Below are 19,882 nucleotides of genomic sequence, written 5' to 3' on the forward strand. Positions count from 1 at the left end.
CAGAATAAACATTTGCTTGCGCCACACCAATTTTTTTTATTGATAAGAAATACAGTGGGAAACAAAGAGAAACAACTCCCAGCAGTGCTTGATTTATAGCTTAGAACACAACTGTGGGACAACCAGGAAATATAAGACAATGCAGCTACGTAACATGAATCATTCCCAAAAAAATAATTGTAAACAAGCCTCTTACATATCTACCTTAAGTATGTATGCAAATCCAATGAGAGGTATCGGCTTGCAGTATCATTTGGTGCTCTTGCTCTCATTTTGAAAAGAAATCTATCCATATTCTGTAAATAAATGAATAAAAATTGGCTACTATACTACACTGAAATGGTTAAATGTTTCTGTAATAGTCCTTGAATTGTGGCAAGGCTACCCAGAGAAAGCATATTATAGTGCCTTATTAGAAAAACCAAATTGCTGTGCCTTCTATTGTGCCATATACCCTGTTTCTCCTAAAATAAGACATAGCCATAAAATAAGCCATAGCAGGATTTCTATGCATTTGCGAAATATAAGCCGTTCCCCAAAAATAAGCCATACCCCGAAAATAAGCCATAGTGACGTGGTACCTCCCATTAAAACAGCCTGGAGAGGCGTGGCTATGCAGCGTACCGATGCGACACGGTTAAAATAAGACATCCCTTGAAAATAAGCCATACTGTGTTTTGTTGAGCGAAAAAAAATATAAGACGGTGTCTTATTTTAGGAGAAACACGGTAGCTGCATTAGCAAAAAAACAAAAAACAAAACATATTTAGCTGTTCTGCAACTTGGAAGGGGAAACCATCCATCACAGTCACATTCCAAACAGGATATCCAAGCTGGATGGTTTCCATACAGGATGTCTGATAGATAAGGGTTTTTTTGCTTAGCTTGCCTATATCACAGTATCTAAGGAAATGCCTAATATGGAAAATATATCAGAATGCTGAGCTTTTGCAAGAAAAGAAGTAATCTTTAAAAGGACAAAGGAAGGGTGATGTCCAAGCTTATTGGCTTAATTTTGCTGCAGTATATGAATATGTAATGCTTAATGCTATCAGGGAAAAGGTATATATACCTGTAAACCCAGAGCACTGTTGCTCTGGGCTCAGGCTTTGTAAGAATACTCCACTGTGCCTTATTGCTGTCAGCAATAAACTTACTTTCTATTTCTCAAAAAAAAGCACACAGTGTGATGCAGCAGCAAAAACAGCTACTGCTTTCGAAGTTGTGTCAACAGAAGTCAAGTGTCCAGATCAAGGGAAGTACTATAATAGTACAACTCTATTCTGCCTTGGTCAGACCACACCTGGAGTAATGTCTTTAGTTCTGGATGCTACAATTTAAGGAGGATATTGACAAGCTGAAACGTGTGCAGAGGAGGCAACCAAGATGATCAAGGGTCTAGAAGCCAAGCCTCATGAGGAACAGTTGAAGGAGCTTGGAAAAAGAGGAGACGGAGAGGTGATAGCCATGTTCAAATATCTCAAGGGTTGTCATATGGAAGATGGAGCAGGCTTGATTTTTCCTGCTCTGGAGGGTAGGGCTTGAACCAATGACTTCCAGTTACAAGAAAGGAGATTCTGACTAACCTTCTGGCAGTAAGAGCTGTTCAACAGTGTATCATACTCCCTTGGAAAGTGGGCCAATGGTCTGATACAGTAGTCCATTCTTATGGAAGCCCCTTTTTCTAACTTTTTATTGACCTTCTGTACACAGGTTTGCCTTGCTATGCTGTCCTGGAAATCTTCCCTCTGGTGGGGAAAACGTCCTGTGTCACCATGAACTGTCCTTGTTCTTTTATAATGGCAATGGCTCCCACCTGAGTTCCGGCGAGGTCTGGCTGGAACAAAGCCCTGCAGGAAATTCCAACTAAATATCTGGAAGAAATTTCGGATGATAAGAGCTACTGGACAGTGGAATGGACTCTGTCGGGAGGTTGTGGACTCTCCTTCATTGGAGGTTTTTAAGCAGAGGTTGGATGACCATCTGTCATGGATGCTTTAGCTGAGATTCTTGCATTGCAGGGGGTTGAACTAGATGACCCTCAAGTTCCCTTCAAACTCTACAATTCTACGAGCACCTACTCAGAGAACTTCGTGGTGTGGGGTGGAATACAAATGCTGTATCTTTTTTGAAAAAACTTATTAGCGCATCCAGACCTTGGGAGGAGGGTGGAGGATTTTGGAGGCATCTCTGTGGCTTTCCATATGCTATTTCTTGATTTGTAAATAACTGCAGCTTCCATGGGAAGTGGGCGATCTTCCTCCTCCCTGGAGGCACCCCATCTGTCTTGCTGCTCCATCACAGTCGACTCAGCTCTATCGAGAAACTCTGCGTGTTCTCCTGTTGCTCGAGATGGGGCGAGGTGGTTCTCTTTCAGCAAAACAACCAGCTTGCATATTCTCCGGGAGAAAGACAAAACATGGTACAGATGTTGCAGGTCACTGCAGCAGCTCCCTCAACCTCTCAGTACTCTGGATCTCCCCCTTAAACTCCCCCCCCCCCAAACGCCCCAGTTCGTGAGCTCACAGAAACTGCAATGAGCTAAGTTTGACTGCTGCTGGCTGTTAACTCCTCCCTCCCTCACTTCCTCTTTCGGCCTGGATTCCTCTGTACATGTACTGAAAACAAACTCATTTTTTGGCGGAGGGCGTGTGCATGTGCGTGTTATACACCAAGGAAACCATGCTTGAAATGCACTGAGATGATACAGTTGTTTTAGGCAAATGTTTGCGAGGTATGAAGCCTAACAGAAGAAAGTCAGAATGCAAACTGCATAAAATTATCTTTACTTATCTTTTGTCACTCATATTTCACAGTAAATCTGACATAATACTGACCTCTTTTTACATTTCCATGTATTGAACATTTTGTAGAAATACACATTTAGTTCATATACACTTTTTAGTTCATTCATAGTTCTGAGGAACAAGTCGTTCCTTTACATTGATTCCATGTCTATTGATTCCATGTCAGCAACATAAATTATATTTCCGTACCCTTGGAGATATCATTTCAAATAAAGGGAAAATACAAGATAAAAGGCTTCTTTTTTTCTTCTTTCACTTGCTTCACATTTATGCATACATAAGAAACTGAACACAAATTGTGTCAAAATATATACACATGTAAACATCTTCTTTTAAGTCACTTACCTCATATAGTGCTGCATTTTCCAGAAAATGTACACTCCATACTGGAAACTTAGCTATTATTTTCACTTGTTTGTATACTTGTAGGAGAACTTTTCCAATGGCACTAGTTATGCCTATGAAACAATTTGAAGGGGGCAGAGGAACTATAATTCCCTAAGCCCTGTCGGGCTGCTTTAGCTTTAGTTGGTGGCAAATGACTTTTTCTTTCCCCTTTTCCCCTTCAAACATTATTAAAATGGTTCCATTCCCACTAGTTTCAACAGGAGTGAAAAATAACTATGCCAGTTACAGGGATGGTGTCATTTGCCTCCCTCCTGGGGGAACACGAGATCCTTTAGATTTTGTAGACCCAAAGTCGCCTCCAACCTACTATATCCCTTTCTCAGCCCCCATTGCTGTCAGAGCAACAACAGTGGAGGAGCAAACAAGAAGGCATTTGTGGGTGAGCTTCCTTTGCTGCATGCAGAGAAGGAAGTTCTACAAGATCCATCAACCTCTCAGCCCCCCTTCCCAGAAGCATAGATTTAAAATAATAATAATAAATTAGGGGAAATGTGGCCATTTTCTTAAAATGGTCTGTTGGTGACTTTTTCAGATAGAAAAGTAACTTTCTTGGCTGAATAATGATGATCTTCTATCCACATGCAGCTGCTGGGTGACCTTGGGCTAGTCACACTTCTCTGAAGTCTCTCAGCCCCACCCACCTCACAGTGTTTGTTGGGGAGGAAGGGAAAGGAGAATGTTAGCCGCTTTGAGACTCCTTCGGGTAGTGATAAAGAAGGATATCAAATCCAAACTCCTCCTCCTCTTCTATCATTTTCCAAAAGATAATTTTTAATGCTGACTTGTTTTAGAGCCCTGTAAATACTTAAGCTTATGCACAATTTTATTTGGGAAGGTAAAAAAATAATTAAAATTATTTTGACTTTGGGACCAGATACTTAAATTGTAAGTATTTAAGCTAAATAATCTCATGAAATATGATATATTTCTATTTTTTATTTACTAAATTAAATGTAATTTAGAGTTAGGAAATAGAATTGTACGTGTTTCTCTTAATATTTCACCATCACACCCATTGGCTTAACGATGCAATCCTTTCTATGTCTACTCAGAAGTAAGTCATACTGTGTTCAGCTATGCTTTCTCCCTAGTAAGTAGCAGGAATGCAGCCTTAATCTTTCATGAAACAAGTTATATATATATATATATATATACTAAAAATGTTCAGCCAATTACAATTGTTCCTTGATTATTCTCAAATATCAATGATTGTTTGGCACACACCTATGGCTCAGGTAACAGAGGAGTTCAAGCTGCCAATGAATAACTAAGTGTCCAGTGATACCATTTCCAATAGAAAAAGCTCCTGTCCTGAGCAATGCTCACTAACAAATGGTCTCTGTTTGCAGTCGTCATGGGGTTCCCATCAATAAATAGAATGTCAATGCAACAATAAGCAACAAGCAGAATGGAGAAGAGAAGGTCTGATAGGCAGCTGACGGCATAAAAATATCTTCATACTTGTAAATACTGACCACACGCTCCGAGACAGGTGGAGAATCTATGTCATGCCTAGTTATAGAACCTAAAATAGTTACAAGAACAGAGAACAAGAAATTGAGCAGGGTTCCTTAAGATGTTAAGTCTATTTCTCACTAACGAGCTAGCATTCAAAATGGTCAGTCTGATCCAATATTTTGATCTTTTTTATTGTGCAAAGAAAAGCTTGCATTCCTACATCAAAGACGGTAGCAAGGTAGTCTGGTATGGCTTGGTCCTTTGCTAAGTATCTTCTTCTTACAGCAAAGAAAGCTATGTGTGGATCTGTAAAGGTAAAGGGATCCCTGACCATTAGGTCCAGTCACAGACGACTCTGGTGTTGCGGCACTCATCTCGCTCTATAGGCCAAGGGAGCTGGCGTACAGCTTCTGGGTCGTGGCCAGCATGACTAAGCCGCTTCTGGCAAACCACAGCAGCACACACAAACACTGTTTACCTTCCCGCCGGAGCGGTACCTATTTATCTACTTGCACCTTGATGTGCTTTCGAACTGCTAGGTTGACAGGAGCAGGGACCAAGCAACAGGAGCTCATCCCGTCGTGGGGATTCAAACCACCGACCTTCTGATCGGCAAGCCCTAGGCTCAGTGGTTCCTGGGAACGTGAAGGTCTCCTTGCCCGCATATAGGCATAGTGCAAGGAAGTGAGTTCTCTACAATAAAAACCTAAGTATACTTACTTATTGGGGAGATTGCCCTAATAAAGTTGAGCGAACATGCTTTGGAATGAGAGAAGAGACAAAACTACAATAATTCTGGAGTGCTATGTAACTTCTTCAAGTGACATCATGAACTAAAAAATAAAGCATAGAAATGACAGCTTAAATACAAATCATGCAAACTACAGTGGAATGGAATTAGTTCTGCTTATGGTGAATACATGATGGATTAGACATTGCTAAATTCATGCATTCCTACCGGAAACCACTACTGCTTTAAATTAACTGCAGTTAATTAGAAACTCAAAAGAACAACTTACCCTGAATTGCTGGGCCCCAAGCAAATAAATAATACCAGCTCAGATGAAGATCTACAATAGTTTCATCTCTGGGAACCTTCACAGGACGCTTGAATCGACATGTTACACGGTTGTTTTCAAAAAGACCTTCTTCGTCTCTAGCAGGATTTCTTGGGATCTCTTTTGCCCACTGTCCAACGTTGTAGAAGTGATGTATTCTGACTCTTCCATTGTCATCGTGAACACAGGCCATGACATCATCTCCACCCTAAATGGAGAAACCAAAATAAGGATTCTACTGTGACATCACCTGTACCCATTAGAAACAAAGGAATTGTTCACATGAGGTCTTCAAATCACAGACAAACCATTAACAGTAACACATCTCTCGGTCAAGAAGAGGTGTCCCTACTACACCCTTGTGAATGAGCTTCCCCATAGTCATACAGTCTACAGCACGGAGGTGACTTTTGCATATAGCCCACAAATTCTCAATGGCATTTACATCCAGGGACTTCCCTGGCCAATCAAGTACCTGTATTTGCTGCTCTGTCATGAATTTCTTCACCACTTTCAATGTGTGACAGGGGGCTAGGTCCTGCTGCAATATCCCAGTACCGTCAGGATACCTCTTTTTCCAGCTCTGGAATAACTCTCTTTCATAGAACCTCAATATATTGTGGCGAGCGCATCATTCCTTCTATTGGCTGCAGGCTTCTGACACCATAATGATCACTTTTTGTGTTTGTTTTGAGTACAGGATTACGAATAAGATAGAAAACATGCTTTGTTTCAATTAATTTGCACAAGGGTGTATATATAGGATGATTCTGCCAGAAAGTTCATGCTGATTTAAACAGATATTTATCCCCTGCCTAGATTCTGCCAGTTACACTATCCTAATAATAATGGGTTACCCAAGAGATACCAAGAAGGCTGAAAACAGGTATTTCCAACATTTCTCTTTTTATGATTTTCTAGGGATTAAAATAGGACTACTCCTGTCATATCTATATGCTGTCCATGTAGCTGCCTTGTTCATGTACAAGTCGGGGTGGGCAAATCCAAGTTTGACATCAAATAGGTGTCTGTGTGAGGGAAGCTGAATCTTTCCCAACGTCCATCACCCCAATCACTTTTCTCCCAACCCACCTCCAACAACAGAAGGGTTGGGAGAGAAATGCCTCGACTGACCAAGCACACAAAGATAAAATGGAAGAGGATTTGACCCCCTTCTCAAGCATGTTGCTTTTAACCCTGCTGCTATGCTGTATGCATGAACATGGATAGTCCGGCCCCACTAAACAAATGGGTGAGTATTCTGTGTTCTGGAACATGTGATCTCTGAGAAAAGCTGTGAAGCATCAACAGGGTTTTTTCCTATTCCTATTTTCTACTCCTATCTGCATGCTGCTTAGTAAAAATAATTAGTAATGTTTACTTTCTAGAGACAATCTAGAGCGGGATGTGTGTGGGTGCATTTTGTACAAAGGTAAAATGTAGACATATTGCTCTGCCCACCTTGTCTCTGGCCCCACCCACTACTGGCATGTAACTGGCAGAAGATTGGCGAGAAGGGTCTGTGTTCCTCGGGCTGACAAACGCTCCACAGTGCTTTACAGCTTCATCTGAGATGCTTAAAAGCAGATTTTTGCCACCAGACAAGTACAAAGTACCCCCCCTAGTTGTTGACAGGGTGAACCTCCACCTTCATCCAGCGTCAGGATGACTAGCAAGTCCATGTTCGGAGCCTGTGATCTCTAGCTCCAGACTTCAAATCTCAACAGCTGAACTGAAAGGTGTAGGCATTCAAGCCTGAAATGCACTGTTCTGTTGACCAGGCCTTCTGCTATTTATTTATATCAGGCCTGGATAAGCAAAAGACTTCTTACTGTTTGGCCATTCACATGGGCTGATGCTTCACAACTTTCTTTCCATCTGTGTCCAAAGAGTGCCCTGTCGCTGAGCACGCACCATCCATAGCAGCTCCCTAAGCATCCCTAACACAGTGATGGTAAATTATGGTAGAAATAGAGAGGGTGTTTGTCAGACAAAAAAAAAAGAGCTCTTTATTTCATATACCCCTCAAAAAATTCCAATCATCTTTGCCATCTGCTTTGATGGACAATTGGAATATGTGAGTTTTATTTTTTCAAAGCGCTTGTGGGCACTATTAATTTGGTGTTTGTTGGCACCCTTGACAAATACTGAAGTTGTACAATATGCTTATGACATTGTCATATTTTGTACTTCTGAGGATTTTTTTCTTTTCTTTTCTAAACTACCTGAAAATCAATTTTAAAAATATTTTTTAAAAAGAAAAAGGAGCTGTCCAACATCAAGAACCACATTAAAAAATTGCCCTCTCTTGTGTTTTCACTCCCCGTTGCTTGAGCACTCAGTCTAACATCAAACAAGTGGACCTTGGGCATAAAATGGAAATGTTTTAGTTTTAACACTTTTCTAACCTACCATTCCATGTCCAAGTATACAATTGTGCAAATCAATACATTAACTTCATTTTTATTCATATGTCCTTTCTTTCTCAAAAATGAATCAGTGCTTCATTATTATTAACACCATCTTACCATTTTCTTATCAGAGGAAAATCCCACAGCTACCCAACCATCTGTCTCAGCACTCAGTTCAAACTCTATGTCAGCTCCTATTCTGCGATAACTGAGAAAGTAGTCACAAGTCTCTGCATTACATCCTGGTTTACCGTACCTACATGTGACAGAGGAGACAAAAAAAATCACTTCCTGCAATTCAGAGATATACAAGGAACGTTTCTGTTTAAGTTTACCTGTACTTTCAATCCAACTGAAAAATTTGCTATTGACTTGGGGTTATGTCTGATGGAAATCTATGGCAAATAGCACTGCAGTCCAATCACTGAGCATGCATAGGACAGCAATATGAAGCACACAAATGTAGGCTTCATATAGAGATATCCAAGCCTAAATGTCTCTAGATTGGGCCTCTGGTGTTTTTATTATTTAGCAATTCATGAATAATAACTTATTATAATAACTTAGGGTTATATTCAACATAGTGCTAAGTTGCAGGATCCATTAGCACAATGGAACCTTCACCACCCAAATTCGTCATGGGGGTTCCCCCAATCTTCCAGAGTAGACATACACTTGGGTGTGGAGTCCCATTGTGTTAGCACTAATCATTGCACTAGCACAACAATTTAGTTGAATGTGGCAGTAGTTTCACAAATGTCTCAAAATGACGTTATTGTTTTTATTACTTGCATTTAAAATGTGTAATCCACTTCTTTTGGCACTATGCCTACTTACAAAATCTTAAAATAAAAAGAGTGTGTCTAATCAAACTATAAATCAACAAAACAAAAACAAAAACAATAAAAACAGAAGAGAAGAAATTCAAAAGAGAAGAAAAATGACTAAACAGTTTTAATGCACGCTTAAAAAATGGATGTTGGGAGGGTCTACCAAATATACCTGGGGAAAGAATTCATAATCCGGATTCCATATTGGATTAGACCCTTTCTCTTAACTTCATCAAGCAAACTACTAATATTATTATTACATAAAATTTGCAAAAGCATTGATCATACATCGCTGAAAATGGGGTAAACAAAAAACCCCAAACAAAGAAACAGTGACAAAGATCACAAAACTAAAATAAAGTTTAGCTATATTAAACATTTATATAAACAATTCATGGACAGTACGTTTGGGAGCCAGAATGTCAGCTTTCATAAACTTAAAAGCCAACGTGTTTCATACCAACCTAAAGCATCCTTTTGTTTTCCCACAGTCATCCACTTTAATTTTTGCAAATGGATCCACTGGAGGAGCAGTAGGAAAAGGATAACCTTTAAGAATCAAAACAAATAATTAAATAAATATGTGGCAGAATATACTTTCATTTAAAGAATAAACTTTCATATAAGTAAGTTTTATCCTGGCATATATAATTCCAATTCTATAAAAAAAGTATTTATTTTTTTTGCTCCTCCTTTTTTTTAGGCATTCTTTATTTTATTGGGGGGGGCAGGCAGGGCATAGTCAGATGGATATATATATATATATATATATATATATATATATAACCAAACTGCCAGGATAGGTAAGACAGATGGCGTATACAGCTTTAATTTATTAATGTTAAATTGTTTTGTTATTTTTGGGGTTCGCTCTCCCCTTGTTTTAAGGCATTCTTATTTTTATCTGCAAGTGATAAACTTGAAGAATCAAAACAAATACCGGTAAATATGTGACAGAATATAATAAACATAATAAACCAAACTGCTAGGATAGAGAGATAGAATCCTGGCACATATAGTTTAATGGTTTTGTTATTTGGGGGGTTTGCCTTCCCCTTGGTTTTAAGGCGTTCTTATATTGATCCGTAAGCTTCCTTCAGGGGAAATCATCATCATCATGTGCTCTTTTTCTTAAAAAATGTTTAGGGGCAATCTCATTTTCCTACTCATATTGAAATACTGCCCCTCAATGAGGCCAAACTTAGAGTCACAAAATGTTTAGGGGTATGTGTACCCCTGCGTCCCCCCAGAAAAAAGCACTAATAATAATAATAATAATAATAATAATAATAATAATAATAATAATACGGCCTTTGGCTAGATCCAGCCAGGGCCCTTTCTTAACAGGCTGGTCCCCGGGAGTTCGCCTCTCACGCCATCCGGCGCCCGCTTTCCAGGGGGATCCCCGCTGGCTGTTTGGGGGGCTCCGAGTGGAGCCCTGCAGCGGGAAAGGGGGCGAAGGGACCCGCCGCCGCCGGGAAGGCCTTTCCGCCTCGCGCCGAGGGAGAGACGCGCAGGCCGGCCGCGCTCTCCTCAGAAACCCCCCTCCCCGCCGCCGTTTCCGCCGCTCCCGCCTGTCTCCGTCCCTCGGCCGGCCTCGGGCCCCTCACCCTCGTCGGAGAGGAAGCGCATGTCGTAGAACTCGCTGGCGAAGGTGCCGTACGAGGAGTCGTGGCGCTGCCGCTGCTCGCCCGGCTGGGCCCCGCCGGGGTCGGCGTCCCTCCCGCGGCCGCCGGTGGATCCCGCGCCGCCGCCCCCGGCCGCCGGGCTGCCCCACGACGAAGAGGACGGGGCGGGCCCGGCCAGCAGCACCAGCCACAGCAAGGCAGCAGAACGCGCGGCCATGGCGGCGGCGGCGGCGGCGGCGGCACCCTGACTGGAACCGGCCTTCTTCTCCTTCGTCTTCTGTGCGCCGGCGCCTCCGCCGCCTCCGCTCCCGCTGCTCTCCGGGCTGGAGGGGCTTAGTCCCCGGAACCTGTTTCCTCAGCGCCCAAGAATGAGAGCGGGGAGGGGGGGGAGAGGGCTCTGAACATGTGCAGAGCGCCCTCCCCTCGGAACGCGCCCCGCCCGCCGGCCGAAATGTGAAGGGGCAGGGAAAGGGGGCTCAGGAGCATGTGCAGAGCGCCTTCCCATCGCCACCACCACTGGCTGACCGACGGCCGCCGCCAGACGACCCCATCGCATACAAAAGGCGAGTGTCGCACCCGGTCAATGGAAAGCATGGTCTTGTTTGCTTTTTACACAGGGAAACACACACACACAAGGGGGGGGGAGTAGGGGGACGGCTGGCCCCCTATATCAATCAAAACCAGTACAAAGCAATTCAAAATTGAGGTTTGCCCCCGCCAACAAAAGCCTGTGCCCCACCCCACAAAAATTCTGGCAACGCTCATGGACACATATTACCCCAAAAAAACCTATAATCAAAACATCGCAGGTCTTCCCTGCTTCAACACAAAACGTGGAGCCTGACCCGTGAACCCCGGTTGAGTTTTATAATGATATTCTCCCCACAAAATCAAACACAGGCTGAACCAGAAACATTACAAATCCTGGACTCTGCCCATGGCATTAAAAGCGTGGCCTGCCAGCTGATTCTGAATTATAACTCCCATTATCTCTGGCCACCAACTATACATGCTGGGGCTGGTGGGAGTTGTAGTTCAGAATCAGCTGGCAAGCCAAAGTCATAGAATTGCACAGTTGGAAGGGACCAGAGGGTCATCTGGTCCAACCCCCTGCAATGAAGGGATCTGTTCCCCCAACATGGGGTTCAAACCCACAACCCTGAGATTAAGAGTCTCATGGTCTGTGGACTGAGCTCTCTCAGCTGGCTGGAGTCATGTTCTAGGGCATGACTCCTCATGCATCTTCTGAAATTTTACAGGGGACCCCCCCCCCCCTGCAAGCAACTGTCAAGAACCAGAGCCAAGGGATAAACAAAATTTGTTACACACACACACACACACAAATATATCTAATCCCTGCCCATTGAAACTATGGATTCAGGGTTCCATGGTGTCACTGTTGCACAAAAACATGGTACAAGGGCATCAGTCCTCAAGATTTTATAACGGGCCCCCCCCCCAAGCCATGAACAAATAGCAGATCACATCCATCCCCATGGAATGAATAATGAAACTGCGTAGCCAGTGCTTCCCAGTGCTTGCCTCGCTGGAAGTCCCACCACTTCTCTCTTTTGAATGTATGCAGTCTTGTTATCCACTTCATCTGGGAGGCCAGAACTATTTTGTAGTCTTGAGACAACTACGAGAAAGGGCCCTAGAAATAACATTGCACAATATTTTTGTTGTGGGAAATTCCCCAACCACTTGACCAGAAAATCCATATTTCCACTGCAGGAATTAATACAGAGATGAATTACAACATTTTGTGAAAATTGATATCATATTTGTGTGGCAGCATGGCTCATCTTTTTCCGGTGATCAAACACTTTTCAAGAAAAGCACCTTATTTACACCATACATGTTCTCTTCCCTAGTGAACATTTTCAGATATGCGCAGCACAGCCAATTTAATATTTGAGCAATATAGTTAGTCATATTACAATTGTGCACTTTTTTCATAAAAGTGCAACTGTGAAGAAATCCTGTTTATTTGAAGTTTGAATAGGTAGGTATTATGTAATGTGTTCTGACATTGCAATGTATTTGATGCAGGAAGTTTTTTGCCTGGTTAGGGGAAAGTTGTTTAAACTGTGGGTTAGAAATGCCAGTGGGCAAAACAAGGATGTTATGCATATTTTGATTGGTGGGTACAGGTTCAGAATATTTAGTTAGACAGTGTGATTGGCAAGGGCTGGTAAAGGGTCAAGGACAAGGACCCCTGGGTGGTTACGTCCAGTCAAAGTCGACTATGGGTTTTGGTGCTCATCTCACTTCAGGCCGAGGGAGCTGGTGTTTGTCTGCAGAAGGCTTTCCGGATCATGTGGCCGGCACGACTAAACCGCTTCTGGCGCAGCAGGACACTGTGATGAGTGCCAGAGCACATGGAAACACCATTTACCTTTCCACCACAGCGGTACCTATTTATCTTCTTGCGCTGGTGTGCTTTCGAACTGCTAGGCTGGCAGGAGCTGGGACAGAGCAACGGGAGCTCCCCCGTCGTGCGGATTCAAACCACCAACCTTCTGATTGGGAAGCCCAAGAGGCCAGGGCTGGACTAGAAGTGTATATATGACAAGGTACCGGTCAGCAGATGGTTGGATGGTTGGAGAGGACTGGAGTTGTTGGGGGCTCGGTGTTTGTGGAATCAGCCAGAAGAAAGCAGCAGAGTAAGAGGATCAAGGCAGAAGGAAGACCTGAGGTAGGTGAATCATGGAAACTTAGAACTGTAGAGTCAGAAGGGACCTTGAGGGTCATCAAGCCCAATCCCCTGTAATGCAGGAATCTCAACTAAAGGTGGCCATCCAACCTCTGCTTAACAACCTCCAGTGAAGGGGCACCTACCACCTCCCGAGGAGTGTGTTTCACTGTCAAACAGCTCTTGCTCTTAGAAAGTTCTTCCCTTTGTGAGGATAGCTGAGTCACTTGGCTTCAGCTGGAGAGACAAGGGGAGAGTCTCTTTGCTGTGCTGAGGAGGAAACGGAGGAGCAGCTTGGAGTGTGGAGCCCTGGTGACTGGGAGGACTGGAGCACCAGAGGGAAGATTTCCAGGACAGCATAGCAAGGCAAACCTGTGTTCAGAAGGTCTGTAAAGGGTTAGACTGCTGCATCTGACCCATATAGTCCAGCATCCTGTTCTCACAGTGGCCAACCAGATACCTGCAGGAAACCCACAAGCAGTACCTGAGCGCAACAGTACTCTCCCTTCCTGTGGTTTCCAGAAACTGGTACTCAGAAGCAATGCTTCCTCTGTCAAGGTAGAACATAGCCAACATGGCTGGTAGACACTGATAGCCATCTTCTCCTCCTTGGTGACGGTGTTGGTGAGGCTTAACTGGGATTGAAGGAATAAAAGGGCATTTTGGCTAAAGGGTTTTAATAGGGTAACTGCTTCCTTAAAATTGCCTTAGTATAGCATTAATAGTTGAATACCAGCAGTAAAGCAGTGCCAGGAGAAAACAATTTGCTCACGGGGCACCTGCAAAATTAGATTTTGCTCAGGGAGGCCAAAGTGTTAAAGGCCAAAGAAACAAGGTAGTACCTGGACAATAAAGCACAAAAGACTGATTCTGCTGTGTGACCCTGCACAAAAAACTGCCATAATAAAAACTCATGCCAGTTGAGGGAGTAGGCTTGTGTGGGATGTGCCTGGGTTTTGACTTTTTTCGCTTCACTCTCAACATTATTTGATCTCTCATTTGAAAAAAAAATATGAATCTTTTTTTTTTTAAAGTACTACAAGTGCAATTTTATACCGGTTTACTCAGAAGACCTGCTAAGTTCAATAGGACTTACTCCCAGACATCTATGCATAAGGTTGCAGCCTAACTTTGTTAAAGCCTCGTTCATCTGTCTCTAAAGGAAATTTTAAAATAGAGGTTGCGTCATACCAAAATAAATGAATTTTGCATTGTTGGAGAGAAACTTGCTTGTTTTGTCATTAGCTCCATTAGTTGCCTAGATGTGTTTGACAGAACACCTATATAAATGCCATTGGACTTAACAAATCAGACCTTAAGGCGCTTTGATCAAGATGCTGCAAAACCAAATTTGAATCATACTGGTATTGTATATTTGTGTCAGGTACAAGGCACAGATATACAAGCACTTGTAACTTGCATCTCCATGATTCCTGGAATCAACCTACTATAAATGTTTGCATGGGAAATATTTAGCTTCCATTAACGATTTCAGCAAAAAAAGAAAAGAGGACAGGGATCAGCAACTGGAGGACTTGGGCAAATCCTACACCACCCTGAATATGAACAGTTGGTCCTTCAATTGTAAATCCATAGGCAAGAGTGGCATGAGCCTGCCATGTTGTTTTGTGCACACATAGCCCTGGTTGGTAACCTAAGGTGCAGTTTTCTCCCCAGTCTACCACACCCGTTACCAGTTAAAATACTCGTGTCAGAAACCCTTAATACTCTGCCCACAAATTCACATTTCCTGTGAAATCTTCACTACAGCTAACCAGATGTTGTCTGTTCAGTAAATATTTCTATACAGATGGTATTATTTAGCACACCAACTAGTTTAACCGCCCATCGCTACCATGCAGACCTGCTCAATACTTGGCAGCTTACATATGGTTTTGCTTACATGAGCCATCTAGGAGAGTTTTATTAATTTACACTGTCTTGCTGTCTTATATGTCACTGCATTCAGGCAGCACTTTATTCAGTTTTTCCTGACATTTCCTTACCAGGTAATTTTTTGTGTTTTATGTATCATTCAGATGACGTAAAGCTCACTTCTAGAAATCTAGTGGAACTTCTGCGGTGTTTCCAGGGGGGGAAATCCGCTTACAACCCCATTAACTCAGAAAATCACAGGAGTTGTTCCTTTCTTGAGAATCCCACCCCTTAAGCTTTCAAGTTTACTAACCTGCTCACACAGCTACTCTTTCTTCTCTAGTAACAGTTTTCTTTGTGTCTCCTTGAGGTACTTCATTACAGCTGTGGAGAACTTAACCCTGCCTGTACCCCAATTTTGACACACATTCCTAAAATGCTATTCTGTTGTTTGGCAAGTGGGGAGAGTGAGGAGCAATTGTGTCCTGGGGAAGCCACTGAGTATTAGCAGTAGAATCTTTTGTCTAGGTGTCATATTGACTGGATGTGTATTATGTGGTCCTTTTCCCCTGGGACTGCAGGTGTTTTTACTGTCCAAGGGCAAACGGAAACCCAAGGTGCAACAGCAAGGCCGCAGATTGCTAAACCTGTTTAAAAGTTTAATCATCTCTCACAAAAACAGTTGTGAAATGTTCTGCTGTGCCACCCTGCACCATCCTTCTGTTTTTGAGTTGTTCCCTCAACTTTCAGAATATGAGTTAACGTCACCCAGCCTAAGTGGCATAGCTTCTGCTCATGCTTGAAGATGTGACAGGTCGGATATGAAATATCTTTTTCATATACCTGTTGCTGCCCTGTAATCAAAGTTCAGATCAGGACTTGTGCTTTAAAATGAATCACCACATTTTTCTGTGTATAAGACTAGGTCCCCCCCCTAAAAAATAAAGTCAAAAATTAGGGGGAGTCTTATACACGGATACATCTCCCCCATTTTCTTAAATCTGAAACCCCCAAAATAGCAGGCATCTTATACATGGGGGCGTCTTGTAGATGGAAAATTATGGTAAGTTTGTCTTTTTCACATACAGTTTCCAAGGTAGTTCGTACACACACACACACACACCCCTGATTAGGGAAGCTACTATTGGATGAATTCAATTTCCTCAGCCTCACATTATCCCAGAGACCACTGGTCAAATTAGCTATTGAGAAGTCATGTGCACTTCTTGTAGTTCTGTGTTGCATTTCAAAACAGATTGGGCACTGAAGAAACACTGGGAAGTCCATGAAGCCCATCTCCTTCCAGTAAATAGGACATGTCATAATATGGAATTCTTTGGCCTTGGGAAACCAATGTGTCAATGAAACTAAGCGCTCCAACGTATATCCCTCACATATGGAGCAGGACAATGGGGCTGTGCCCATCAGCTCTGCCAGCCATGTGCTGGCGCTTGTTTGAAGGGGTCCTATGTGTGTATATGAATGTATGTGCACAGAGCTCCTTCAAGAGAGATCCAGGGCAAATCAAGATCACATTTTGTGTGGAAGACATTATGTGCTTATGTTGTTGGTACATGTGTAAAGAAACCCTTAGTATGCATGGCCATGGCCAATGAGACGCATTGCCAATGTGCAGAGCAGGACCATCCAACAACCCCCTCGGGCATCTTCTCAATGCATGTAAGGATCTGAGAGAACCTCACTAGTGGTAGCATTACCTCTATGAGTAGCATCAATGGTCATTGGCCCACATAAATAGGCAATTTACTGTAGCTGATGAGTAGTTTCGATTACTCTGGCAAATGTACCCTCTACCAACATCAGAAACAAATAATTACTAATAATATAAATTGAATACAATTGTATGAATGTTTATTTCTAGTTACAAGAAACAGAATCAGTCCCTCAATTGTACAAAAATACCTGAAAGATTACAATTAGCTTCACAACCCCCCCCGCCAAAGCTATTTACAGTTATGAAGCAATGCATATTGAGTAAGAGGTTTTGTCTCTTAAATTAATACCTTTTGCATTCCCTGAAAACTTAACTTTTATTCCGTATTACAGTCACTAAAAAGTCTTGCATTGTGACAATATAATTTACAATAAGCAAGTCTTGCCACTGGAAAGGTGCATTGATTGGTCAAAACGGTCAGGTACTTAGTGCAGAAAAGAGAAGACAAAACATCTAAAAACTGAGGCACATGTTTCTTCAAGATTAATTCAACAAATAAAAAAGCTTGTTCATTATCAATCACCTATTCTATAACTTACCTACTGGTTTTTTAATTTTTTTTTAACCAGATGGTTTGACATTTTCCTTCTCAACATATTCCAAGATTGCTACATGAAGTATTTTATTTTAGAAAATAAAGATCACAGGCAAACAAAAACAAATGATAAAAATTCAACAGGCTCCAGAAACAACCCTGAGCGTCCCTCTTTACATTCATGTCATTTAAATACAAAAGAAGTCAAATGTCCTTCAGTCCTTGGTTTTGAAGCTGCCAACCAGCTGTATCTGCTGCAAATGTTTAAGGTGGGATTTTAACAATTTCATTTCCAGCAAAACCAAAAAAGAAAAAAAGGGAGGAGCAATAATGGTGTGCTCTAGTAAAGTAGCTACCACTTTGATGTGGCTCATTTCTTTAAAATAGCTCATTTTAAAGTTGGGTGTACAAAATAGTCAGCTATCTACATAGAAAATTATGATAGTCAAAGAATGCAAGTTTTATAAACATGAAACAATGCAAAACCATTTTTAAAATTTGCTGAAAACTAAGTTATGTTAAGACACAAATTTATCTCAAAAGTCTACATGGTCTTATTGAAACTAGAGAATGAGCATGTTAAATCATTTTTAATATATATATGAGGGGTGAAACAGAAAAATGCAGAGTGGAATCAAAGATAAAGTTTAGCTTAATATGATGTCTAAAGAACATTGACAAAAAAATAATATGCACATATAAAACCAGCAAGTTTCTAATAAAAACTAAGTCAAGTTTCTTCATTTTATATGTAGACATTTCATGGGGACAAAGCTACTAGAATGTGTTCTGTAAACTAAGATACAGTGTTTCTATACCCTTGATAATTCAGCTGGTATATGTGACTCAAGCTGGTTATTTTTTCCTAAGCTACTCTCACCACTATAAGAATACCTTGTGAATAAAGAACTGCTTTTCCAACTTCAGCCAGCGGGATGGGCTACTCATTAGTTACATGAGATAATCAGTAGAGATAAAATTTATTTTGCGACAGTAATTCTGAACATTCCTAGGGTGAATACACCTCTTGCTTTATAAACCACGCAAAGTACACAAAGCACATCATGTGTGTATTAACCATGATATTCAAAGTCTTGACAGTCATAAACGGTATGGCAATCCAATGGGGAATCAAACCAGCACTGACCTTCCTCTAATGCTAGCTACCACCAGAAGGAAAAGCACTGCAATGTAAACATGGAACAAATGAAACATTCAACAAGAGATTGTCCTGGTTCAGATATTATAAAGCCTTCCAAAATGTGTCTCCCGCTGAAGGCAGTTGGTAGCATCTGAGCCAACCTAACTATGCCGCCTGCAGTTTACTTACCGAATGTGCCCAAATTTCAGTCAGGAAACTGCACTTATCAATTTGGATTAAAGCTGGGTCAGATATTATTTGCTCCATACAGCCAATGACCACATGGAAGGCTTTCGAGAGCCTAAAACGGGCCTTGAAAATATCTGGTTTGCATATGATGATAAGCCACAGTTTGTTCAAATCACAAGTTAACGACGAATTGCTCAACAAATGATCAAATAATATATGGCTTGTTTCTCAAGAGTTTGTTTTGTTTTCCAGCTGCACTCTCCTCGGGCTTCTGCAGCTTGCTGAACACTTTGGTTGGAGTGGCCAAACAAATCATGGCTAAAACAAGTCAAGATTCATAAGCCTACAACAAACAAGGGCTTCACATAATGATTTGTTGGCAGTAAAGAAATGATAAGTTAAAACCACTGGGCAGGCTCATAGGTAATGCTACACCATGGTCTTAATAAGCCATAGTTTAATAAACCATGGCTTACCATTGTATATGAACCAGGGCCTTATTTAAATGATGAACCAGGAATGAAGCAAGACCAAACCAGTTTGCCACAAACTAGTTTGACCAACTAATATAAATACTTTAGTGCGTATATCCCCAAGTATTAGTTTACTGAATTGCCAATGGTAAATTCAGCAGTGGCACAAAGGATTGAATATATAATTTCCATTAGCAATAAAACAAGCCATTAAACCAGCACTACTGCATATTATCACCCAATCGTTCTGGTGGCACTTGCATAACTTTTCTTTGCACAGGTCTGAAATGGATGGAGGGCAGTCAGTGGATTTTGCCCACAGTTTTGTACAGAAGTTTTGGCAATCCTGCACAATGCAAGCAAGACACAGTTCAACTGAAGAAGAAATTATTCAAATTTACCTGACTGGGCATCACTTTTGCATTACCAACACTTAGGACAGGCATAGGCAAACTCGGCCCTCCAGATGTTTTGGGACTACAACTCCTATCATCCCTAGATAACAGGACTAGTTGTCAGGGATGATGGGAGTTGTAGTCCCAAAACAGCTGTAGGGCCAAGTTTGCCTATGCCTGACTTAGGAAAACAACTCTATGGGTTTTAGCCAATGTTAGTCACACTCACGAGTAGATCCATTGA

The 19,882-nt window shown here is 41.8% G+C and overlaps 1 protein-coding gene across 1 annotated transcript; it reads right to left on the minus strand.

The window, feature by feature from the left end:
- Nucleotides 1–4,368: 4,368 nt before the first annotated feature.
- FRRS1L (ferric chelate reductase 1 like) lies at nt 4,369–13,871 on the minus strand. Its single transcript, XM_033168827.1, has 6 exons — nt 13,780–13,871; nt 10,583–10,947; nt 9,437–9,521; nt 8,260–8,398; nt 5,693–5,939; nt 4,369–4,740 (listed from the first exon to the last, which is right to left on the minus strand). The coding sequence occupies exons 1-6, from the start codon at nt 13,869–13,871 to the stop codon at nt 4,568–4,570; spliced, it is 1,101 nt and encodes a 366-aa protein (XP_033024718.1). The 3' UTR covers nt 4,369–4,567.
- Between the last annotated feature and the right edge of the window lie 6,011 nt (nt 13,872–19,882).

Source organism: Lacerta agilis, chromosome 14 (genome assembly GCF_009819535.1).
Source record: "Lacerta agilis isolate rLacAgi1 chromosome 14, rLacAgi1.pri, whole genome shotgun sequence".
Classification (NCBI taxonomy): domain Eukaryota; kingdom Metazoa; phylum Chordata; class Lepidosauria; order Squamata; family Lacertidae; genus Lacerta; species Lacerta agilis.